The sequence below is a fragment of the Acanthisitta chloris genome, unplaced genomic scaffold (assembly GCF_000695815.1).
Source record: "Acanthisitta chloris isolate BGI_N310 unplaced genomic scaffold, ASM69581v1 scaffold16825, whole genome shotgun sequence".
NCBI lineage: Eukaryota > Metazoa > Chordata > Aves > Passeriformes > Acanthisittidae > Acanthisitta > Acanthisitta chloris.
In genome coordinates this window covers 32,007-57,678 of record NW_008675544.1, presented here as the reverse complement: position 1 = coordinate 57,678, position 25,672 = coordinate 32,007, and the positions used below count along the sequence as shown (strand labels likewise).

The 25,672-nt window shown below is 42.0% G+C and overlaps 1 protein-coding gene across 1 annotated transcript in view; it reads left to right on the top strand.

Annotated features, from left to right (window-relative positions):
- PPFIBP1 (PTPRF interacting protein, binding protein 1 (liprin beta 1)) overlaps nt 1–25,672 on the top strand; it is a 35,542-nt gene that overhangs the window by 1,109 nt on the left and 8,761 nt on the right. The window contains exons 2-15 of the mRNA XM_009075804.1: nt 760–873; nt 1,431–1,562; nt 8,021–8,113; nt 10,458–10,572; nt 13,068–13,129; nt 13,848–13,932; nt 14,608–14,759; nt 15,650–15,780; nt 17,262–17,315; nt 18,658–18,718; nt 19,573–19,602; nt 21,253–21,424; nt 25,128–25,269; nt 25,541–25,669. Coding sequence (XP_009074052.1) covers nt 862–873; nt 1,431–1,562; nt 8,021–8,113; nt 10,458–10,572; nt 13,068–13,129; nt 13,848–13,932; nt 14,608–14,759; nt 15,650–15,780; nt 17,262–17,315; nt 18,658–18,718; nt 19,573–19,602; nt 21,253–21,424; nt 25,128–25,269; nt 25,541–25,669 — 1,370 coding nt within the window. The 5' untranslated portion in view covers nt 760–861. The remainder of the gene's footprint in view (nt 1–759; nt 874–1,430; nt 1,563–8,020; nt 8,114–10,457; nt 10,573–13,067; nt 13,130–13,847; nt 13,933–14,607; nt 14,760–15,649; nt 15,781–17,261; nt 17,316–18,657; nt 18,719–19,572; nt 19,603–21,252; nt 21,425–25,127; nt 25,270–25,540; nt 25,670–25,672) is intronic.

Sequence of the window (25,672 nt, the reverse complement as noted above, 5' to 3'; positions counted from 1 at the left end):
GCACCAAACCCAAACATAGCCCCATACTAGCCTCTATGAAGAAAGTTAACTCTACTTCAGCTCAAACCAGCACATCCTGCCATTCCCTGATGTGGACCTGGCCTAGGGGGTGTGACAGCACCGAGTGCTGCTCGGTGCTGTCACCTTGTTCCCAGCACTACTGCAGAAAGAGCCTGTTGGAAACAAAAAACTTCGTTCAGAAAAGGCAAAATGGGAGTCTGTCTGCAGTCTCAAAGGTGTTGTCTTGGTCTTGCCCAGCCTCAATCTCTGTGTTTCCACCTCCTTTGCTTTTATTGTTCTGAGAAGGAGGAGCTGCATGCTGTGGTACACTGCGTGTGATCACTTGGGAAGGAGAATAAATTAAAGCAGTGTGGTTTAGCTATTTGGTCGTTAAGGCAGGAGCTAATGGGTTTTAGTTAATGTGTTGTCACAGCAAAGGCATGATTGTTGGTAGTAAAATGCAGCAGCCACCCCTCATGAAAACTTCCAGGACAGGTCAGGAGGGGAGACATGAATTGCAATTTATCTGCCAGAACTTTGGCTGAAATTCTAGTGTGAGGGGAGAGCTTTCCCTCGTCTCCTGTGTCCTTTGCTGAGTGTTGTGTCCACTGCAGAGCTCTGCTGCTCCTCCTCCTTGCTGCATGGTCCCATTTAATCTTTGACCCACTCAGCACTGTTACTCATATACAGATCTGCAACTGACACACATGGCACAGATGCAAAGTGCTAAACGTGCATCCTTTTTTCCCTGCTGTCCAGGTAAGTGTGCTTACAGACCAGGTGGAGGCCCAAGGAGAAAAGATTCGAGATCTGGAGTTTTGTCTGGAGGAGCACAGGGAGAAGCTGAATGCCACGGAGGAGATGCTGCAGCAGGTATTTCACAGCTCCATGCCTGTCTTGCTGTCTTGTCTTCCTTCTGTCTTAACAAACTATGTTTTGCTTTGGTGAGAGCAGTGCACTTCAAGGTGTTGCACCCCTTGATGTCTCTTAACTAAGGGATAATTTTCAACCATATTTGCTTTAAAGTCTTTGTACTTAGTAATGTCAGTGCTGCTTTACACGGGAGGAATCCAGTTCTGCTCTTCTTTGAGTCCTTCCCCACTGAACTTCAAAGAGCCTTAGATTAAACCCTCTGGCAGGATGGGTGGATTTCCCTCACAGCTCCTTGCTGCCCAGAGCAACTGTGATGACAGACAGGCTTTTTTCTCATCCTGGCAGCCAGCCCATGATAGTGCCCTTGTGATCTCAGATGCATCCTAGGTGCCTGGAGTCTGTCACATGGATAATAGCTGTGTCCCAGGGCTTCAGATAGTGCAAGGAAGAGGGTGATGATTTTCCCCATGAAGGAAACCTTTAGCTGTCGAATTAAATTACTGATTTCTTCCCCTTCAGTGAATAATTCTGTTCTCTTCCACTTTATCTTGAATCAGGAGCTTTTAAGCAGAACAACCCTTGAAACTCAGAAGCTGGATCTTATGGCAGAGATTTCCACTCTGAAGTTAAAGCTTACATCTGTAGAGAAGGATAGATTGGACTATGAGGACAGGTTCAGAGACACAGAGGTGAGTAAAACCCAACAGAATAAATTGTGGAAGTGGTGTGTGTCTTCACATCACCTGAAAATTTTCTGGGATTTTTTTTTTTTTGCCAGGCAAGAAGGGAACTCATCTTTAAGGTTAAAATTAATACCTCTTAATATAAAAGGTGTCCTCTTTGTTAAATTCTTGTTTTACAATGAAAAACTTCCAAAGCCAGTTTCGGATTCTTGCTGTCACATGTCAGGAGGGATGGATTTTGGTTGGATTTAAATGAAATCATGAACATACTGCATTCTCCTGACCCCACATGCAGCTCTTATCTTGGTAAGGCATGTCTGAGACAAATGCCTGAGACCATTGCAAGACCAAAGCATGCGTGTGCGGAGACACAGCACACTAAAAGATGTAACTTTTGAGTTTGGTGACAGAGAATAGAGTGATTTGATGGGAGGCCACTTTGAAGCCTCACTTCCAACCCCAGCCTTACAGGAGCCCAGGGCCAAGAGACCAGTGCTGTACAGTGCCAGGCAGAGCTGCCATCCCTGGCAGTGCTCTCCTGAGGCATTTCCTCTCTGTGCACTGCAGATCTGTGTAGCTGAGCCTTGTTTATATTTGAAGCCATTTTTCCAGGAAACTCCAAGTGTCAGGCCAAGCTTTGCTGACAAGGTGACATACCCCATATCAGAAATACCTTGGAGTCTGCCTACGAAGCAGAGCAAAGTTTCCAATTCTGGATTTGTGAATGGGCTGAAATGTCACATGTTCTTATTGTGGATATTCCATGTGTCATTCATTTCTAGAGGGAAAGAAGCCATATTGCCATCACAGGAGACAAAATTGCTTTTTCCACTTCAGCCAGTGGTTTCCCAACTCCCTGCTAGTTTCCTAAATATTTTGCAGTGAAGCACTGTTCCTCACTCATATTGCAAGCATAAGAACAAAATCTAGGCTTGCTTTCAAATTGCTTTCTTTGGACCTGTCTGAAGTAACCTGCAGACCCAAAGAAGTCCACAGAATGAAAACTAATGACTTGAACCATGTTCAGATTTGAAAGTAAGTGATTATTTCTGTAGTGACAGCAGTGTTCATTCCTGCAGTGTAGCACATTTGGGGGTTGCCAAGCTGTGGGATGAATTCATTTTGCCTCCCCTTACCTTTTCCTCTAGTTTGGTAACAGATGTTAATTGAAGGATCTCAGCATTGCCTTAAAAGCAGCTGATTTTCCAGTCCAGGTGAGTACTGTGCATGGCAGTGCTGGAGAAGCTGGTAGGGGGAAAGGTGGAGGGAAGGTCTCCTGAGTCTGTAGGAGGTGTGTTTAAGAGCTGGCTGCTTTCACAGCTCCCATGAGGACTCTGCCCACACAGTGCTAAGCTCTTTGATGAAGTACAGCCTACAACAAATAACACTCACAGAATATACTGACATTTATTATAAGCAGCCAAATGATGGATAAATGAGTTGACACCAGCAGCAAATGGCTTTGGGAGGCAAGATTTGGTCCAAATGACTGCAGGGAGCAGATGCTTTCTGAACTGGATTCTACTACATCTTTATTTGCAAACACCCTATGGTATCTTGTGCTTTCCAAAACAGGTGACAGAAGTGATTTGGCTTTGAGTGATTTGCTTTCTCTATCATTATTATTGAATATGATTCATTGTAGAGTTCTTCGGGACTCCCTCTTCCTTTGTTTCCCCCGTGAACTGCAGTCTCTCCATAACTTAATAGCACAACTCAGCATACCAAGAAGGCAATCATGGAGTTACTGGTTCCCAGAAAAGTGGTACCACTGTGGGGAGCAGCAACTCTGTAAGCTCTGTTCAAGAGACTTACCTGCTGTGAAGACCTTTTTCTTTGAAATACCTTGAAATACACTTAGTGTCTTCGATAAAAATAAGCTGACCTAAATTACACTTAAAAGGTAATTACCGTAATTAGGGGCTATATAGATTTATATCCTGGGTATTTATGCCAGAACTAATGACCTATTATTAAAATGTTCCTCCCTCCCTTTAAAATCAGAATGATGTAGTTTAATGTGATAGAAATTATTATATTGTTTCCTCTTTGCTTCAAAAGTTTATAGCTGTAAAAAGGCTTAAACACTGAAAGGGATAATATGTCTTAATTTCCATTTGGTTCCATGGAAAATGGATGGCTAATTAGTTGTAAGGGTCTCAGCCCTTACAAAATCTCTAAGAGGTATTTTGGAGGCAGTGCTTATTCAACAGTACACAGTACTTTATCCAGTGTTGATCTAATTATATTCCTGTTTACGGTAGTGTAGATTATCAATTATTTTAGCAGAACTGAGCATTTAAATGAATATTTAAAATATTTGACCATAAAACTCATTACAGCATTTATGTGGATTGTTCAAAATGGACAATGGTTCTTACCCAACCTGGGAAAGAAAAGCTATGAATATTGCCTCTGATTTTGTTTAGGAAAAAGAAAAAAAGAAACAAAGCCAACACTAACATGTGACAACTTTGTGGAGCTACTGTCTCCTACTAAATTACCATTCAGATTAAATCCTTCGTGTTGTCCAGCTGTTACTTATGTCTGTCATTGCAACTTCCCATTCCGGCTTGGTAGGTTACTCATATTCACCATTCTTTCTGTAAACAGACGCTTCACTAAATCTTTCTGCTTTAAGATTTGCTGTCTACATGTCCACAAATACACAGCTTTTTCAAAGCTAATTGTATGCTTAAGAGAGATTTGTAATTGTTCTGTTCTCATTCCAGTCTTTCCACTTTCTCAGCAGACACCAGTATTATTTTCCTTAAGGTATGCGGGTGGTCTGAGTTGGGCTGAGTTTATGTAAGAAAATACCATACGCGAGAGTTTATTTAGGGAGGAGTTCATAACCAGACACAGCCTTTGAAGCAGTAGCCAGAGGGTAAACTGGCTCACTCACTACCACCAGTCTCCCTTGGGCACATGAGTTTCTGAGTGGAGCAAAACATGAGTGTAGTTTGTGTTTCCAGTGCCAGTAAGAAAACCTCTGACTCCCTCAGCTTAAAGTTATAGTTGCTTTTTTGTGCCTCCCTGGCCCTGCTATAAAGAGTGCAAGTCACATGAGGAAGGAAGGAAAAGGCCTTGGGAAATAGGAGACTCTCTCACCCCTCCAGCTCCATTCATGGATTCATGGAAGAAACAGCTGTTGAGTGTTTGCATCTGACTGTGGATCAGAAGAGGACCATTTGGCTTTCTGCTTTGAAGGCCTTCAAGACAGGAATGTTCATTATGCACAGGGCAGGTATTTTAACCCATTTATGGGTGCCTGAAGAGGAAGTATTCCGTGCAAGCAAAGCAGATGCCACCACTGGCCACCACATGGGGACTGTTCTGCTGATTCATCTAAGTCAGCTACGGAACTCAGTGAGTTTTTGGTCTGGTCTCAGGTCCTGGTGAACCTGTGCAGCACTCGAGTGCCACGGGGACATGCACACCTCATGCCTCACATTTGTCCCAAAAGCTCTCCAGGTCAGCAAGTAGTTAGAAGAGTTGACACCTTTAGTTTTTGGGCCTGCTGTGAGTGCCTTGCTGGGGCTGCTGCTGGAGGGGGCCAGGCATAGTCCTTGCTGTGAAAGGTTTGTAGTCAAAATCAGTTGAATAGAGAATAGTGGAAGAAAGGGGTAAAAGTTTCAGGGCAGCAGGCAGGAAAGTGCAAAACACTAGGAGAGTTAGGATTTCTTAGGGAAACTCAGTGCCTTCAACAATCTCTGCCTCCAGTAGCTTGCCCAGAGTTAAACAGCAATTCAGTAGCAGGGGAGACAGCCCTTTTTTTGGGCTTTTCTTTTTCTTCTGACCATTTATGCAAGGCTTGAATATCTCCTTTGTACTAATGTCTATATATGGAACCTGGAGAATCTTTAATGTATTCTCTGCCTCAAGAAGATGAGAACAAATGTCATTTACAGTTACTGTGTTGTAGATAACTTAAGCTGTGAATTAATGTTGCACTCGCAAGAGAGTAATTGAAAATATTTTTAGGGCAAAGCACAGTTAGTATTTGCCTTTATTTCTACTTAACCCTTGAGAAATTGTACAGTATTTTTGGTCACCAGTTACCAGTGCTAAAGGATCTGATTACCCATGAGGTCCATAACAGATTAAGCAGTGTAATTTAGTTTCTGCTCCAAGATCCTACACTCTTGGATTGTGGTTGCAAAATGGCTCTGTTTTTTGTGATACACTGAGTATTTTAAAAGTCCGAGTGATAAATATGTGGACAACAACCTCAGCAGGGTTTGCTACACAGAGTATTTTGACATTGGATCATACCAAACCAAAAATGATGTCTGCAGGAGAGAAATGTCCCAAACGAATCAATTGTCATAGTGTCAAAACTGAACATCAGACCATAGATTTGTAAAAAGATCCCGAACATTTGGTGTTGATGAGAAACAACTCTGTAAATGTAGCCATACTGACATCCCTGTACATTTATACAGAGTGATGTGCTTTGTAAAGGTCCCACATTGAAGAACTGGTGAGGAATTGCAGGTGTACCTAAATTAGAAAGTCATACCTTAGCAGGAGTAATTGCTAACAGCATCAAAATGTTCTGTATTTTCATTTTTCTTATAGTTCTGATAATTGAGCTTGGATCTTACTGAAGAAATACAGACATTACTCTGCAATGATCAGGCTCATTAGGTACAAAATAATAACCAGAGGCTTGTAAGCTCAAAAAATGTGGTGTGGGGCTGGAAGGCACATGTTACTTGGGACCCATGGATACCCTCTAAATGTCAGCTGATGGCTAAGTTACAAATTTCTATTAATTTTACAATTAGCTCTGAAAAACTGTGCTTAGAGCTGTTAGCTTAATGTACAGCATCGCTTGACATGGATAGGGTTTGCCTTACCGTGTAGGAAGACAAGGAAACCTAAGGACCATACTCTATCTTCTTGGTAGTTTAAAAGCTGTTATTCTGCAGTTCAAGTCCTCTTACGTTTTCTAGGGTGCCCAAAGAGCTTATGACCTCTTTTGAAGAATGTGCTGGTGATACAGCATTACAGTAGCTGCTGAGACACTGCTTTTATTACCTTTTTTCTTCCTTTTTTCACACAAATGCAACACTGATCTTGTGTCCATACATGCTGGAGAGCAGACCTCAGCCCCTTCAGGACCTTCTTGGCAGAGTCCCTTGGGATGAAGTCCTGGAAGGCAGAGGGGCCTGAGATTACTGGCTGATATTCAAGGATCATCTACTCCAGGCTCAGGACTAATGCATCCAGACACAGAGGAAATGAGGCAAAAATGCCAGAACGCCTCTGTGGATCAATAAGGAAGTGCTGAGGAAACTTGGGGAAAAAAAGAGGCCTTCAGGAGGTGGAAGGGATGACAGACGGATTGAGAGGAATACAGAAGAGTTGAAAGAGAAGGAGAGGAATACAGAGAGGTTGAAAGAGAAGGTAGAGACATGGTCAGGGAAGCTAAGGCACAGCTGGAATTGAGGCTAGCCAGGGACATTAAGGGTAACAAGAAAGGCTTCTGCAGGTATGCTGCATGTAAGAGGAAGGCTAGGGATAATGTGGATCCTCTCCAGAAGGAAACAGGAGAACTGGCTACCCTGGATAAAGAAAAGGCTGAGGTTCTTAATGACTTCTTTTCCTCAGTCTTCAATGCCAAGTGCTCTAGCCAGTCTGACCAAACCAAGAAGGGCAAAGGTGGAGACTGGGAGAATGAAACCCCTGAACCCACTGTAGAAGAGGATCAGGTTCGAGACCATCTAAGGAACCTGAATGTGCATAAGTCCGTGGGTCCTGATGGCATTCATCCTTGGGTCCCAAGGGAACTTTTCAATATCTGAAGGGCCTACAAGGGAGCTGGAGAGGAGCTCTTTATTAGAAACTGCAGTGGTAGTGCAAAGGGTAATGGGTTCAGACTGAAGGAGGGAAAGTCTAGGTTGGATGTGAGAAAAAGATTTTTTACTCTAAGGAGGGTGAGAAACTGGCACAGGTTGCCCAGGGAAGTGGTGGTGTTCAAGGCCAGGCTGGATGAAGGCTTGAGCACCTTGATCTAGTAAGGAGGTGTCCCTGCCCATGGCAGGGGGGTTTGGGGCTAGATGATCTGTAAGGTCCATTCCAACCCCTAACATTCTATGATTCTGTGATATTGAAGGACAGCTGCCGTGGTTTTCCATTGCCCTCATAGTGGTGAACATTCAAGCGGCTGAGGTGCAGGAGGCCTTTCTTGGCCCTCAGCACAGGAAACACAGCTTCAATTTACGTCTCCTATTGTCCTCTGCCTTCTTGCATTCAGTTCAGTAATGCAGAAACTGAGAAATACTACCCGTGGCTTTCAAGGAAGCTCTGAGTTGCTTGACTTAGTGATGAGTTTTGGGTATGTGTTTTTATTTACAGAATGCCTTTTATTGCTGCTTTAGTCCTGCCAACGGGTCACTATTCTGTTTTGTTTACTGAATTTCTTTGTTGTTTCTGGTCTCTTTTTTTCCTTCACTCAGGATTTGATCCAGGAAATAAATGAACTGCGGTTGAGAGTGGGAGAAATGGACAATGAAAGACTCCAGTACGAGAAAAAACTGAAAACGACCAAAGTAAGTGAGGCTGAAGTGAAGAGGCAGAGATGGGTGTAAGCAAGACTTTAGGAGTTCACTCTCTTTTCCCTAATCCTTGCCTGCACCCTGCAGAATCCTGAGCACTCTCAGCCCCTGGGGTTTCATGCTTCTCACTCAGCAACAGGAGCTATTTCCAAATTCTGTGCTATGGTTTTCAGCCTGAGCATTGTTTATGAAGGATAGCTAACCATGTGGCTGGCTGTTAACAGTAATTTATGACATTTAGACCCTTGTTTCACGTATGTGTCAAGAAACACCAAGGTGTATGCCATAGGTGAGACCAAACCCGAGCATTTATTTTCTCCTAGATGTGCTAAAAGTCAGCCACTTCTGAAGAGAAAGTGTTCACCTGGGTATTCTAGCAGCCTGTTTCTCTAAGTGTCTAACTTCTCTTTGCCATTTAGCCTTGTCTCTTTTCTATCTTTAGTTTTCTCTCACTCCTCTGTCTCTGTTACCAGTCTTTAATGGCCAAACTTTCTAGTATGAAAATCAAAGTGGGTCAGATGCAGTATGAAAAGCAGCGGATGGAGCAAAAAAGCCAGATGCTGAAGGTGTAGTAGTTTCTGGGTAACATTGGGCCTGTTTTGAATCCTTCATGTTCCACCCTTTTATGGTCTGTGTTGCATTGTGCTGTCATGCTCTTCTTCATTGATTGCTGTGTGTTGATATGCAGTGTGTGCTTCCTCATTAGATATGAAAAGCTCTTTGTGTGATATTCCTTGTAAACAGCTTTTACATTGGATGGGGGAGGATTTTAGTGTTGTGAACTTTGCAGAGGTTACACATAATGGAATTAGACTTGGGTTAAAATCATTCCCCTTCCGAGGGAAGATTGCCTCTCCTGTAGCTTACATCCATTATTCAAACAGAACTTTTTATCACCCTTTTAGAGAAAATCTATTCATGAAAACTAGCTGGAAAATAGTGATTCTTTTATACTGTCCCCTCTCCCACATGTAAATTTGCATATCATGTTTCTAATTCAGGGGAAGAAATACACATTGACAACCATATGCAGCTCTGGTTGCCTGTGGGTATAACAGCAGCTTCTCAAGTGACCAAGAAATGGTCTTGTTTTGGAGAAGCATAGATCCTATACTGGCAGAAATCCTATCGTAATCAGTGCCAAGTTGGAGCACTGGAGAATGGTATTGACCAACCACTGTTGTGGAAGAAGCTTTGATTTCTTGACAGTTCTAAGACTGATCTAGTTTTTTGATGATGCTTTAGAGCAAACAGGAACCAATTTCAGGAAATTCCACAGTCTGGGCCATAGTTTGGATTGCAGACATCGTATTTGCAACAGATCTTATGAGGCTAGCTCAGGAAAATACGTAAGCCACGGTGTTCTAGTTTGGTTTATTCCTTTAAGGATTTAAAACATCAGTTAGAAGCTGTAAATGCCGAAATGATGAGTCTTGCCTTGTTTTGTTTTGTTTACAAACTGAACAAATTAAATTTTCAGTGTTGGGTACACTTGCAGTGAGGGTCCTGTCTTGATGATGCTGTTGCACGAGATATCCTCGGACATCAAAGAAACATGTTACTAAACTGGGTAGGATTTGACTCAAATTTTCAGAAGTTACATGCATGGATCTGTGCCAGTCACTTGCTAGTGCAGATGGTTAGATCTAAGTTAAAATTTGACAGCATTTTTCTAATACACCCCAACTCCCCCAAACACCATCTGTCCTATTCCCAAGAATCTCAACTCTGAGCTTCCTTTCCTAATGCTTGATCAGCAAACCCAAACTGTGACAGAGGTACCACATTTTTGTCTGAACTGCTTTCCAGTATGTGTCCATGTGCTTGACAGTGTTGTGATTGATTTTTCTCTCACTGAAGCAGTGGTTATTTCTGAAACTGTCCTCAGCCTGGTGTAAGCTCAGTTTCATAATTGTTTGGCTTTGAACATGCAAAATGCCCCATAAAAACCAAAATAAATGTTTGGAAATTTTAGCCTTCAGCCTCGTCACCTGCACTTTTTCTGTCTCTACAAGCTTAAATAAATAAGAAAACTGCTTTTTTTTTTTTTCCCCTTTACTCTTTCGTCTTTAAATTTAGATGCAAAATCTCTTTTCAATTACACATGAGACTGACAATTTCAGACCACAGGCCCCCTGGTTTTGTCCCCTTATAGACTCAGTGGTCTATTGTGATGTTCAGAGTCAGTTTGGTGGGTGTACTCTCAGCCAGTGTAAATGTCAGGGGCCCCTCGGTCATTTCCACTGGCTGAGGACCTGTCTGTCCACTGTGCTTTGTAGGAGAGAATTTTGGAAACATCTCAGATGTGTGTCACTGAGTGTGTCTGTGTCTGTTACAGGATGAACTATCAGCTTTGAAAGACAAACTAGAGCAGAAGGAAGCTGAGGTAAAAAGGTTGCACGAAAAATTGGTTTGCAAGCTGAAAGGAGAAGGCATTGAAATACTAGACAGAGGTAAGAAGAAGGGAGGCTCTATCACCATGTCCTCCTCAGTCACCTCATCTGAGGTCATGTTTCCACAAATTGCTGTATGGGAAATAACAGATAAAAGCCTCAATTTTTGTAAACTTTTCTTACCTCTTGTAATATATTCAGTGGGTGTTGCCAATCCAACTGCTGAACTTACTGTCATAGCAAGTTCTTGATCAAATTTAAACAAGAAATCCCTAGTCAGCTCTTTATGTGGCTTGCATGGGGCCTTAAAAGATGCAGTTTATATTGCCCAAGAAATACTTAAACTAATTTCAACAAGTTCCCCAAAAGGTTACATTGAAAAGGAAACTTTCTGTGTGGGTATCTGCTGGGCTTTGCTTGTGCACCCCTTCCTGGTAAGGAAGGGGAAAAGCCATACCACAGAGGACAGGATGATGTGGGTCTCGCTGTAAGTAGGTGAAATTGAGGATTGATTCTGGATTTTTGCACTGGTTAAGTCTAAACTTTAATTAAGCTTGAATTAGCACAAAAATACGTTCTAGGTAATTCTTTTATTTGCTTGCAAAGAAGAAACTATATTAGTATTTCTTTGGTGGAGGCTTAGATTCAGGATTTATCTTATTTAAAGCCTGACAAAAATTTTCCACGGGCTTTTTTGACCTGCTGCAATTTCAATTCTGATTATATCTCACTGATAGTTATTGCTGATTTTAAGATTATGCTTTTAAAGTATTACTTTTTAGGAAAAAGAAAGCCACAAGAGCTTAGACTCCTCCCTTGACCCAAGGAGGAAAATGTGTGTGGATTGTCACATTGTATTTCATAAAATGATTTATTTTCAAAACCGTTGCCTAAGATCACTAAAAGGCACCAAGATAAACCATGATTATTTGTTTTTTAGAATATTTGAATATTGCATTTAGGACAACTTATATGGGACTTTTCATCCTGGAGGGCTTCTTGAACTCCTGTGACCCTCTGGTCCTCAGCTGTAGTTTGGTTTTCAGTATAGCTTAGCAGAAGATTTTCTGCCATGATGAAACATGTTTTTTCTGCCTGGGACCAGTATCTGCCTCATTAGCTGAATGAAGTGAGGAATAATTGACTCCTGAAGTATCAGTATTGTCTTAATAGTTATGTCATGTCATAACCTTCATATTAATTTCAAATCCAATGGATTTTCCTGCACAGATGAAAATTGTAAAAAGAAGCTCAAAGATAAAAGTAAGGTTCCTGGTATCTTTCCACAAGCATTTACATTCCAGAAGTGCTTTCCAGAATAGCTTTCTGCATGTGTTTGCAAAACTGCTTTAACAAACATCATTAGGTTGCATCATCTATAACCCTTAGTTACGCGACAGTAAAATTTGAGAATAAGGTAGATATATCATACTTGAAATACAAAGTTTTCTGAGAAAAAGCTGATAGACAAAGGCAGATTTGGTCTCAGGAAGACTCACAAAACCGTTGCCTCTCAGTGAGACTAGTACAATCCAGTAGAGCAGATTTTCAGCTAGCACAACTGAAGAAAAATCATTGGAGCTGGATCAGTTGCTGGTTTAGCCCCATGTGTCTAAATGTCTTTCATCTAGAAAGCCAGCGAGGCAACTTGTTTTCTTCTTGCATTTCATTAAGGAGGAAAATGTTCTTCCTGCTTTGTTTGCTTTCCAAGTATTTTTAGGAAGTTGAAACAAGGTAAAAGGCTTTCTTGCTTGTGAGTTTGGCCACCTGCCTATATTTGTAGTGAGATTTAAAGTTGACTTCATTGACTCAAGATAGATTTTTAGGGAAAAATGGAGATTATTTCCATTCCTTTTGTTTTCTAGTCCAGAACATACATGTTTCCATGTATTTATACTTCTTGGTAAATAAGGATTATAGATGAAGTGCAGAACACTGTTGTCTGTGTTAGGGACCTTTTCCAAGGCTGAGCTCCAGTAGACATTCTAGCATGACTGCTCATCACAGCAAATACTTGCATCATTCCATTGTGCTGTCCTCATTTCTACATCCATACTGAATTAAGACTAAGCATCACTGCACAATGCTTCCTTCATCACATCCATTAATCCTATTGCTTTGTATAGTGGGTTTTTGAGATGCCATTTGGGATGTTTGCTGACTGTCGTAATAAGAATGTGTTTTATTGCACTCTGACTGTAGTAGTTTTTCTTTTGAACTTTTTGGTTTGCAATTATTTGAAAGATGGAGCTAGTGAAAGTCAAGTTTTACTCTTGGCTTTTCCATTCTCCTAAGGCTGGGGAGGGATGAGTAAGGAAATTTCTTTAATTTCATCATTTCCTTGATAAAAATGCCAGAGAACAAGTTTTGAAGAAGAAGGCCTTTTTTCTATACATTTCCATTCATTTTCATTCATAAGTGGCTTATGTTTTGTCTTTTAATTTGTAAATTTACTTTCAGATATTACTGAGTTGCTTCTAGGTTTTTTTTTGTTTTCCTTATTTCCTTACACTGTCTTATTTCAATTGACTTGGAGACCTGTATTGTGTTTTTAGATATAGAGGTACAGAAAATGAAGAAGGCGGTAGAATCTCTAATGGCAGCGAATGAAGAGAAGGTAGCAAAGTCATTATTTTTTCAGCAATTGTTCATCAAATTAATTTAAATGTCTAAGAAAACCTTCACATATGAACTTGTCACAATTCAATTAAAAATCAAATTTGTGAGCGAATCCATGATTTTCCATAGTCAGAAGCACTGCAGTGACTTTCAGGGACTGTAACTGAGCATTTGTGAGCTCTGTGCATGTACACAGGGTCTTTTCAGAGCCCTTACACTGCTGTGTCATTGAATTCAGTGCGACTGCAATATACACTGTGTTCTGAAAATGTAAAGAGCTCCATACAAGTGCCATGAGATATCACAGGCTGCGTTTCCAGAAGAGCTTTCTGTGAAGTATGAATTGTTTTCATGTATGGTTTTGTGCTTTCATATGCATGTGCTTTTTGTAGGATGTTTTCTTTTGATCACCAGAGCTGTAAACCCTTTGATTACTGCTTTCCTTGTACATGGAAAATTTATTAAACTCTACCTTTGACTTAACAAGGGAGCTGAAATCCACTTTGAAGGCTAGGGCAGTTCTGGTGGTTAATCAGATGATGGTTTTTGCTAAATACAAGTTTTAGCATTTCAAAGCCTCTCAAGTGCTCTGAGTCCTGTCCCATCCACACTTCCCATTTCATTTAGTCTCACAACCAATCAAACTGAAGAATCTGGTATTTGTGTTTCTTATTTCTGGGAGAAATAAGCACAGTCACAGCTTTCTTTTATTTTAGGATCGAAAGATAGAAGAGCTTCGGCAATCTCTGAACAGGTACAAGAAAGTTCAAGACATGGTGATACTGGCTCAAGGTAAAAAAGGTATTGTACAATCAATAAAAAATTAAACTCTGCTCTCATTTAAACTCCATGTGCATTGTGGTAGTGTTACATTAACTCTTAGACTTGCTATCTTCTGGAGCAGCCCTGGGAGCAGAGAATGCCAGATGGTGGTGTAGGCTTCAGCATTAACTGAACGAGACACACTCAGTTTGTGGCAGTCTCCAAACAAGCTTAAAGGCTGGTGCTACACTTCTGTACAGCATTTTTCATATGGGTAGCGTGAAGATACCTTAGAGACAGCTAAGTTTCAGCCAGACTTAACCTCCTGGCCTTTTCCTAGTGAATAAGGGAATAGAAGTATTTAGTATGAAATTCCCAAACAAAAATGGGAAATAACTGCTCCAGTTTATTCAGCTTATTGAAACTGATCCCATTAAATGTCCTGAGGGTGTTTGCTGGGCCTTTTGCTGTCTGATGTATGTATTCCCTCTGTTCCAACCCTACTGCCTTGTGATGGTTGAATTGGGAAGTGACACTTGGCATTGACTCCCCTTCTCCTGTTGTAGTCTGTTCTAAAAAACCCTCCACAATAAAATCCTAACCTCTTCCCTTTTTGGCCCATAAATGAGCACACTGGCTCCACCTTGCATGGGAGCAAGGGTCATCATGTATCCAGAAATAAAGCCAACAAGTTTCCATGTTCTTTCTCTTCAGGCAAGGAAAGTGATGGTGAAGACTTGAATTCAGGGTCTGTTTCCTCGGCTTTATTGGATACACCAAGTCTGACTGACCCAGAGAAAAGCCTGTCCCCAACCCCAGTGACATCTCCAATCCATGATGAATTTAGCGTGAATATTCATGAAGAGGTATCTTCTTTTTCCTTCATTTAAAGTGCTGGTTTCATATTGTAGGTGGTGAAACTCAAGTTTCTGAAAAGATTATTTTCTGGGTTGCACAGGTTTTTGCAATGTCAGACATCCTTTTGGAGAATATAGTTTTCTTGTGAAAGCTGCTCAAGAGTTTCAATTAAATTTATTTTTCTTAATCACCAGATGGGACCAAAAGACAGCAAATAGCTGTATTTGTCATGAGAATGAATCTAAACTACTTTTTCCTATCAAACAGAAATTACTTTTCATATTCAATATAGCTGTTTTAGGAGTTACAAGTAATTTGGCAGGAACTTGAAGTAAGCATGTTGGGACTTATTTAATGTATCCTGTCATATTTAAAAGGAGGCAATGATCATTACATCCATTCAGTTAAATGATAAGTAGGTTGTGGTCCAGTCTCTGATTTTGCAATCACATTTTCCAGTAATAAAGCTATGGATCTCTAAGCTCTGAGTCAGAGCAGGGTCTTACACAGCATGAACACTCTGTGGAGAGAACTAAATTAAATTAAATATTTAGCAGCTTTTTGGTATTCTCTGTGTGTCTGAGGACAGAAGTAAACCTGAAAATTGAACTACCCTTCATGATGTCTGTGGCAGAGACAGATTTAGCAGACAGCCTTGGAAGACTTGTGAGATTTTTGTTTATGCTGTAGCTTACCTGTACAATGATTCATGTTTTATCTGCAGTGCCATCTCTCAAGCAGTAAATCATTGTGTTACTGTAAAAAAATTTTTTGAAAGATCTCTTCTGAAAATCTTATTTCAGATCCTCCTTTGCACAGTTTATCTGCTACTCTTTTTTTTTTTATGACTGCTTAACTTCAGCTCAAAAGTGAAAAACATATTCTCCGTTCTTTTCAGAATTCCTTACAGATCCACACCAGTATTTTACAGATTTCAATCCCTTCTTTTTCTTCAACATCCAAGAGCTCAGAAACTGTTGCAGAAAGAGTGAAATCACACCCTAGGCGAGATCCTGCAAGTGAAATGAGGTATTATCGTTTCCATGTATTTTTCCATTGTAAATCCAATATCTGTGATGTTTAATAAGAATAATAGCTTGTCAGCTACTGAATTGTGGAGTCATTAAGTCAGTTAAACAAGGCAACCATTCACTTGGCTAGCTGTAGCAAGCTAAGCCAGTGTTCATGGAGTACATTGATTAAATCCTTAGTAAGCAAGGAGTTGTTTGGTTGCTATGGCTTGTACCAGCTGCTTCACCAGGAGTGAACAGAAGGAGAGGAAAACTGATTTAAGGTAATGAAGGACACAGAATCCTTATTTTTATCTAGGTTTGCACCATCTAGGCCTGGCTAAGACAGTGTTGCCTGTGCTAGCATAAATGCATTCCTGATGATGTGCATTCAGATATTTTTCACCGTTGCTGAAGGTCATTATAAGGCACTGCCAGAATGGCAACAAAAGGGCTGTCCAGCTCTAACCTTGAGCTGTTCATGGGCCCCAGAAGGAAACTGATGCAGTGTTTCTGAAGATCAGAGAAAGAGATATCCTTGCTGCAAGATAATTCCTTGCTTGTTCTAATGAGAGCCCTGCCTGAAGTTTTGAAAGCTGAATAAAATGTGTAGGCACAGCATCCCAGAGAAGCCAGGGTGGGGATGTGTGGCTGTACCCTGGGGCTGGGGCTGAGCTGTGGTCCCCATGCTTGAACCCAGTGGCAGCCTCCTGGGTTAGAAGTTGCCATCAGCTTCCTCCAGTGTTTCTAATCCTGCATCCTCCTTGCCCTGTGAGGATGCCCAGTCCCTGCAAATCTGCACTGGCACTGCAAGAAGTATGGAAAAGTAGCCCAGACTCACAGCTAGACAAAGGCTGTGCTAGTTTTCTTCTGGGTCCAAATCTCTGGCTTTATCTTAAGGATTATCAAATACTAAGAATGCAGAAGCAAGGAAAATCTTGTTGACTTAAAACGATTATCAACTTCAATGTGAAAAATCAGAGCAAGCACAAGTTGATGTGTGATTTTTCTGGTTCCAGTCAAGGTAAGTGTCCTGTCCAGAAGACCAGCTTTGCTTGGTTTCTGCTGTGCTGTCCCTCATGCAGCTGAAGCCATCACCAGCAAGGATTTCATGTGTCTTGTCTCGGAAAGAACCAAAGGAGGAACTATCCTGCAGCAAAGTGCCCCATGCTGTGGGTGACAGACAGGAAGCTGGTGACCTCCACTACTTATACTGCTGCAGACCCAGCTCATGCTGGAAGCTCTGCATTTATTTAAGCTGAATGGTGCAGTATTGTCATCAACTTACAGTGCAGGTTGTCTTTCCTGAGGCTCTTGAGCTCACCTTTGTCCTTTATCTTTTACAAGACTTGCCACTGTAGAGGGGAAAATTTGCCTTGTGTTAGTACCATAAGATCTGAAGTGAAAAGCAGGCTGAGATAATAGGATTTCTGTATCAGCAAAGTATTTGGTGGGAAGCCCAGATGCCTTACTTTTTTAATATATCTTTTGTTTTTACAGTGAAGGAAGATCAACAGGTTCCTCCCCAGAAACTCATCTGTGTGACAGTCCAGTGTAAGTATCATAATAAAACTGTCAGGAGACATATTTGTGATTGTCAACTTGAAAAGCCCAACACCTCCTCCCCCATATTTTACAAACACATGTAAATATGTCAATTAATTCTAGCTAAGATGGTGCTTGGTGGTGGTAGTTGTCTGCTAATGTCCTGTGCTTTCATGAGATCATCATTTTCCAATGCTTTATCTGTGCACACATAGAATCACAGAATTTTAGGGGTCGGAATAGACCATAGAGATCACCTAGTCCCAGCCCCACCTGTCATGGGCAGGGACACCTCCCACCAGAGCAGGTTGCTCAAGGCTTCATCCAGCCTGGCCTTTGAACACTGCCAGAGTTGGGGCAGCCACAGCTTCTCTGGGCAACCTGTGCCAGTGTCTCACTACCCTCACAGTAAAAACCTTGTACAGTTACTTTCTGTTACATTGTGAAGCATCTCTAATTCAGTTATAGACTGTCAATATACTTGGAAGTGTATAGTTTTCTATAGTACATGTGCACGTGATTTGCTTTTGTCTTTGGATAGTGGGAGAAAGGTGATCAGATGACTACAATGAGAAAATAATTGTAGTTTCTGCCACATAGCCATATTCACCAAGGAAATCAGTGGAGCTATTTATGAGCTTGAAGATGAGTCAAAGTAATTTATTAGTAAGGAGTCTAGTCAACAGGGTTTGTCTGGCACACAGGGTGAGGCTCAGCAGCTGTTTTTATTTCAAGTGAGTTAATGCCACAAGGATATTCCCAAAGCCAAATTCTACTTCCCTTATGTTGGTATAAGGATAGGAAATGTTTCAAAATTCACTGAAGTTACTCTGAACTTATATCTGGTTATGGTAAAATCTTTAATGGTAACTTGCTTTTCAACTAGACTCAAGTGTCCTAAACCGTAAACCCCACCAGAAACTGGAAACTGGAGAATAGAACCAAAACTAAAATACTAAAACACGCATGCTTGATTTAATATACTTGGCTTCTTTAAGGATTAAATTAGTCAAAAGTGTGTTGCTGAAAATGCTGATTTTTTAAACTTTTGTTTATGTCACTTCCCTTGGCTGTGTAACTTCTGGAAAGAAAACATTAAATAAGAAGCCAAAAATATCCAGGTGTAGGCATCATGTCATTGAAGCATCAGCAGCAGTGTGGAGGTTCTTCCAGCAGCTTATTAAACTGTGTGGGCTCTGATCACTGCACTGATTGTCTTAATTCAAAATATCACTGGATTTAGTACATCTCAACATGTATTATAATGCTTTCCTTAAAGCTGATTTCTGTGTGTTTGTGTTAGCAAATTTAATGCCAATAACTTAGCTTGCTTTTTATGTCACTGTTTCAGAACTTCCTCACTTCAGAAGTCCAGCAGCCTGAGCAGTTTGAGGAAAGAGTCATCTGAAGTGGTAGGTTTGGTCTCTCACTTCCTCCCATCCCCTTAGAAATAGGGGTGACATCTCTGTTGTGGCAGTGACCCCATGGACCCTGTATTGCTGCCTTCTGAGAAATTCTGAGTCAGAGTAGGGCTTCTCATGCCATGTGTTGGCAATGGTCACATACACATGACATCTTCCAGGTTTTGTAAAGGGGAAAATCTGTCCTTCAAAACAGAGGTGCAAAATACTGATACATTGTGTGTCTGGTGATAGCTTCGGTTTAGGTTTCTCTGGAAGTGACCAAAAGCAGCAACTTCTAGAATGTCATCACATTAGGGCAATTCATGTGCTCTTTTGTGACAGCCTAATCTCCTAAAAGCTCCTGAATTCCCTGATACCTCCTGTGCTTTACAGCATAGGATGGATGTTGACAGGACTGAAAATGTAAACAGAACTTGATGATGAGAGCTAGAGTTCATGGGTTAGGGGTTCTCTAGGTTTTTGCTTGTTTGTACAGCCAAGGAGTAGAGGCTGTGGATATTTTATCTGCTTGGCTCCTACCCTCTGTGATTCCTGCTTTGGGTCCCCTCAGCCAGCTCTGCCTGTTAGTGCCTTGACAGGCTGCATGTCACTAATTACGTGCACAGATAATCCTTCACAAAGTAAACCAAAGCAACTGTATTTCCGTGTCAGCTCACTGACCTCAAAGAAAGCAAGGATTAATCTGTGTGAAATACAGCTCTGAAGAGATTTATTTTGAGGGGAAAAAAACCAGGCAGGGAAGGGTATTTGAGTCAGAATTTAACTGAGGGTAAATGTAATGAATTGAATACTGGCTATAAACCAAGACTTTTAAAATGTCTGTCTTAATCTCTCCCAACCAGGACAGAGAGTCTGCACAGAAGCCAGCAGAGGTAATGTGTGTGCATGTGTGCTTGTGCATATACATGGAGAAACACAGGCAGTGAGCAAGTGTTGAAAGGCTCAGTGGTGTGAAATTGCAACACACAGTTCCAGAGGGGGAATAGCAGTCCTGCAGACAAGATAGCTTGGAGGCTCTGATGGGTGTCATCATCACTTCACTGTCAGTGCTCAGTGTCTCGCACGTCCTTGCCTCCTCACACATGGATTATCTTCCAGTCTGGTTGAGCATAAGGTTGCCATCTAAGTTAATGCTTCCCCCACATAACTCTAGATAATTAGCAAAGCTAACCAGTGAAGTATTTTACTGACTCTCTAATTACCTTTGATTAGTGTCTCTCTAAAAACCTTTGGATTTCCAAATGGTTTTCTCTGAGTAGCAACTGTGTTTTGAAAAGACTGTCATTGCGGAACAGTTACCCTGTGGTACCTTATGGCCACAGCTTCATGCAACAGTTACTACCTATAGAAGACCTGAGCAGAGATGACAGACCTCAGATACCACTTGTAGGGTGAATACTGTATTGATTCAGCAAAAGCCAAGGATCATATTTGTATTATGAATGGTTTTGCTTCCTTCTTCTTTAAAAGAGACAGTGAAACAGCTGGCAAAGTTAAACTACTGCTTTAAATTGGTTAACTGGAGTGTCTTGGCATCTTGCTTGATGAGTAATTTCCTCTCAGCTTTGGCAATGGACATCATCAATCCATCAATTCTGAAATTGCAGAGCAGCGATAGACAGAAAGAGATCTCTGGTGCTTGGCAGAGAACTGACGTACCATGGGGGTCTTGTCTCTCTGCTTCCTGCTGCCCCTGCAGCTACCAGTGGAGGAGACAGAAGCCTTGGAAAGCTGGAAATATTCAAAGCCTTTCAGGAATGTATTTTGCTTTTTCCATACCTTTGAGCCAGCCTTGCAGAAACTGAGGAACATCTTAAAGATTGCTCTTAGCAGATAGTGATAGTAATCCTGGGTCCCAAACATGTGTCATGGTTTAACCCCAACTGACAACAAAGTACCACACAGCTGCTTGCTCACTTCCCCCTCTCTGCCCCAATGGGCTGGGGAGGAGGATCCGGAAAAAAAAAAAAGTCAGAGAAAACCCCAAGAAGACAAGTGATGCACAGTACAATTGTTCATCTCCCACTGACCAGTGCCAGCCATCCCCGGGCTGTGATCAGCTCCTCTTCCAAGGAACTCCCCCAGTTTATATCCTGGGCATGGCATTCTATGGTGTGGAATATCACTTGGGCTAGCTGTCCTGGCCATGCTCCCTCACAGCTTCTTCTGCAGCTCCTTGCTGGCAGAGCATAGGACACTGAAAAGTCCTGGACTCAGGGTAAGAACTGCTCATCAACCAAAAACATCAGTGTGTTAGCAACCCTTGTCTCATCCTAAATGCAAAACACAGTGCTGTACCAGCTACTAAGAAAAGATGAACTCTATCCCTGCTGAAACCAGGGCAATGTAATCAAATTAAGATCTTGTTTATACTTTCCTTTGTGTTTTTTACATTCTGTGTTCTTGTAGTAACAAACGAGAGGGACTTCCCAGATGATTTGTCAGCGGTCACTGTGCAGTCTCTCTCAAAATGCCTTTTTCAATTCCCTTATATTGAATCTTTATTTCCCTAATTTAAGCAGGTTAAACCTCCTGTGGAAGGTAATAATTTTGCAACCCTCCCTCCAAAGTCGTCTTCTCATGGTGGCACTGGCGACGAGGACAGTTTTGGTACTCGCAAAGCCAGATCCTCCTTTGGGCGAGGCTTTTTCAGGATCAAAAATAACAAGAGGACTGCGAGTGCCCCCAATCTGGGTAGGTATCATGAATCTGGATGCAGGTTCTGTGCATTTTGAAGGATTTTAACAACAGCTGTAATTGTTTTAAGAAGCAGGAAGGCCTAGCCTTAGTCTCACTGTATCTTGATGACACTTTTCTCAGTAGACTGTTTGGAAAATATCAAACAGCAAGAAAATAAAAATCACTGGTATAATGAAGTATTTGATCTGGTTCAACCTCTGCTGTGATATCTCCCCAGGCACCTTGCAGGGGATTGCTGCTGTTTTGAAATGCTAGCTGTCTGGCAGTAGTTCACACATGGGATTTGTGGGCTTCTTTTCCCCTGGCTCCATGCTAAGTTTATCTTCCATAAGATTTTCAGATGTAGAGAACTGAGGCAGCAGCACTCAGTCTTTCTCTTTATTTCATGTATATTTAAACAGCCTTGCAAAAGAGATGGTGACACAGGGAATAGGATTAGCAAGTCATTCAAGCTCACATTGATTTTTGACCTGTGATGGAGGTAGGGGTTGTTTTGGCATTGTCATTTGGTGATATTTGCATATGACAAAGAAATAAACAAAATGTTTTGCTCAATGCAGAAGTCGCTGTTGCCACCACTTGAAATCCTATTTACATTCACTGCTCTGCTTTGGGAGTCTTTGCACTGTTTCAGTTCAAGCATCCAGTGAGTCTGTGCATCAGATCACTGCGTGTCATCTGGAGGTTTTGGTTTTCTCTTGCACAAGATTTAGGAATTTAGCCCTATTTTTCAGCAGCCTGAAGGGGGGATAGATCCTGCTTTGCTGAGCAAAAACGTCTCCTGTTTTTACTCACTCCAAGACAATGTTAGACTTTTGTTCAAAAGAAGTAAAATTATCTACACATTGATTATACATTGCCTGTGACATGTAGCCTGGGAGCTTGTTATCTTACTTGGAATAGATGTACTGTCTATTCTGAAGCTTAGACTCTTTGCTTTGGCGTGTTTTACGTGTACTTTGTGTAATCACCTGTTTCATCCTGAAATTAATTTGTCTAACAAAATGGAGTACCTGTGCCTGTTGTAAAGGATTGGAAGATGAGCCATCTAGATCAGGGTCCTGTGAATTTGAGTAAGTTATTCATATTATACAGGTTTCATTGCTTCCATCCATAAACCCGGTGTCCATGTACTTGCCACCTCACGAGAGTCTGCGTGAGTCACCTGCTCAATGTGTCATGGAGCAGTGACCTCCCTGCAGCAAAGTGACTGCGGTGCTGTTGTCCCCTCTCCACCACAGCACTCTACTCCATTTCTCCTTTGTGCAAGGAGGATTATCAGTGAATTGGTAATCCTAATCTGTGTGTAAATCCAGCATTCATGTGGCGCCTGTGTCTCATGTACCTCCCTCCTTTTTGTCCTGTATGTTGTTGCCATAAGTTTTGAACTGTGTTTTACCTTGTCCCTCTGCGTGTTCTCTCCCGTTGTGCTGCGTGTGGTTATGTGCATTGTTTGGATCTCTGAAGATCGCAGTCGAAGTGCAAGTGCACCTACCTTAGGTACAGTGATCCTGCATGTCTGCCTGTACCAGCGCTGAGCTGTGACTGCTGCTAACAGCTGGTTATGGCCACACACTTCTCAAACAAGAGCTAGGCACCAGAGCTCTGCAGCAGAACTTTTGCCCATCACTAAAAGGAGTTTTCATGTAACATCTGCCCTCTGCTAAAAGTCAGCTGTGCCATTTCTTCGCAACTGCTACTAATGAGAGAGATTGCGGGTTAATTTGCAGAGACCTTTGCCATAACTGAGCACAAAGTTACCCACAGATCAAGGGAGCAGGTGAGAATCACTAATCGCTGATGTTTGAATACCAGAGGCACCTTTGTGCTGCTGTCTGTCCCGGATCCACTGGGAGAGTTGAAAGGCTGGCAAAGTAGGGAACGTGGTATTTTCCCCAGGCATTCATTTAGGGGAGTTCTGGGGGAAAGGGTGCATAATTCCTCTTCTAAGATGTAGTTATATTTGTGATATAACAAACAAATGAGAAGCAATTGGGGCAGATGGTGAAGGAGCCATTCACATAGTAAATGCAAACCAGTCTTGTGATGTGAGTGTTCCTGGGTGGTTCTGGCAAGGGCAGGTGAGACCTGCAGGGTCCTGCCTTAACAAGTAGAGCTGTGTAGGTCAAGGTGGTGGTACAGCCACCAGGTGTGTCCCTCACATGGCCCCTTAAATGTTGGCTGTTCTACAGGGTTATGTCAGTGCACGACAGGGAGTGAAGTACAAGGAGCAAACATTGCAATACCCGCAAATCTCTGCTGCTAATGCACCCAACCTTGTCCTGGCATTCTCCCACTAGAATGCTGTTTATATGTGGGTTTTTTTCCTAAGACAGCATTTTATCTTATACACATAAAGCAAAAACCATGAATGCCAAAGCCTGGTTTGATGTTCGTGCTGTCTCTCACTGGCAGGATCTCTGTGTTCGATAGTGTAAAGCCAAAGTGCCTGGAAATAATCTTGTGTGTGACCTTGTTGCTTCACTGCAAGGTTTGACATCTAAAGCATCAGTGGAAAATGGGACATGTTGAAATGTATCCTGGCTGAATCATCTAAGCTTTGCCCAGAAGAAGGATACAGTGGCAAAGCCAGCAGTTTGTTGCTGTTCGTGGCACGTTGTGACCATCTCAGTGTTAAATCTGTGGCTTTAGACTACATGTCCCAGCAGTATATGCTCTACTTTGACTCATGTAACCTGTTTGCTTTTCTCCTTGAAGTCTTGAGAATCCATTTCCAATACAAATAATGGTCATTTAATTACACAGCCATGTTAAAAGATGGTAAAAGTGATCCCTGGCCTGACTGTCAGCCTTGCCACGGCTGCTTCATCTGAACAAGCTTGTGCTGTCACTGTTCCCCAGCACGTAACTGGCATAAACTCCACATAGTAGTTTTATTCAGCTATCTGGCACTTGCTGGCACATCTCTGCTTATGTAGGCTAGTAGATACTGCAATTCTTTTAGTTTTCTTTTTACATGATCTTAAAATTGTTTTTTTTCAATGTTTAGCTTTTGTGACAACTTCCCCTTTGGGGACAGGAGCCCTCAGGTTTGTTGTAGAAAATGACTACAGATAAAAGATTTAATGCCTTTATAGTGGGTGGTAACCTGTAGGGTTTCTGATCAGAGATGCTTTGTGCATCACTCAGAAGATCTGGTTCAGGCAGAGCCTAAACTCCATGGTATTTCTCTGCAGAGGAACAAAATATTCCATTTTGCAGAAGTGAGGGGAAAAGGGCTCTCCTCCTGGGGCAGGAGTTTTGTTGCTGGGATTTCCTGGCCAGGGGATGAAATACTGCAGGTTATTGGGAAAAATATCTGCAGGGAAATTATTTGTTTTCCTGTGCTTTGAGGACTCTTGGTTTTGTTCCCTGCCATGGCACTGAATTGTTTCTGGGCATCCATGTGCCTTGGCTCTGCCTGTGAAAGGATGGTAGGAGCACTCCCTGAGGAAGAGTAAACTTGGGGTTTAATTCACTGCTTGATTCATGAGGTGGTTTTTGCCCACCTTGGATGCAAGGTACTTAACTGGAGCAGGGCAGAAACATGTCATTTCTACTGGATTGTCCTATTCCTCTTTGCCCCATTTTCTTAACTTAGCGTCTCTCAATAATTTTAGCAAGGGTCATTCCCAAGTTCAGGTGTCTGTACAGTCCTGCACAAGTGGGTCTTGACAGAGATTTTGTCTTCTAACAGCTGAAACAGAGAAGGGATCTGCAGATCACTTGGATCTGGCTGGCTTGCCCCCTCGTCCAAAAGAAGTCGATAGTCTACAGATTACGCCACCTTCTCCAGATTCCAAGAAAAAAGCCAAGGGGATCAAGAAGTTATTTGGCAAGTAAGTAAAAGATGAGAGATGATCATTCTCCAGAGCTGGGGCTGGCATGGGGGTTTGCTGAGAACACATCTTCCCTTTCTCCCCCTCCAATGTGTGGCTTTATGGTTAACTATCCAAAGAGCAGGAGCCTTTGAGAGAACTAACAGTAGGTCAGGTGCAGGTAGAAGAAGAGCTACAAGCCCTGTAGGAGATCTTGCCTATGCTGGCTGCAGCAGTAGCAGCGTGCCTTTTCCTTAGCCAAATGTGAACATGCATTCTTCCTCTAAACTAGGCTTAAAAGAAGTCAGTCTACCACCTTCAACCCAGACGACATGACCGAGACGGAGTTCAAGAGAGGAGGGACAAGAGCAACTGCAGGGCCACGACTGGGCTGGTCTCGAGACCTGGGCCAGTCTCACAAGTA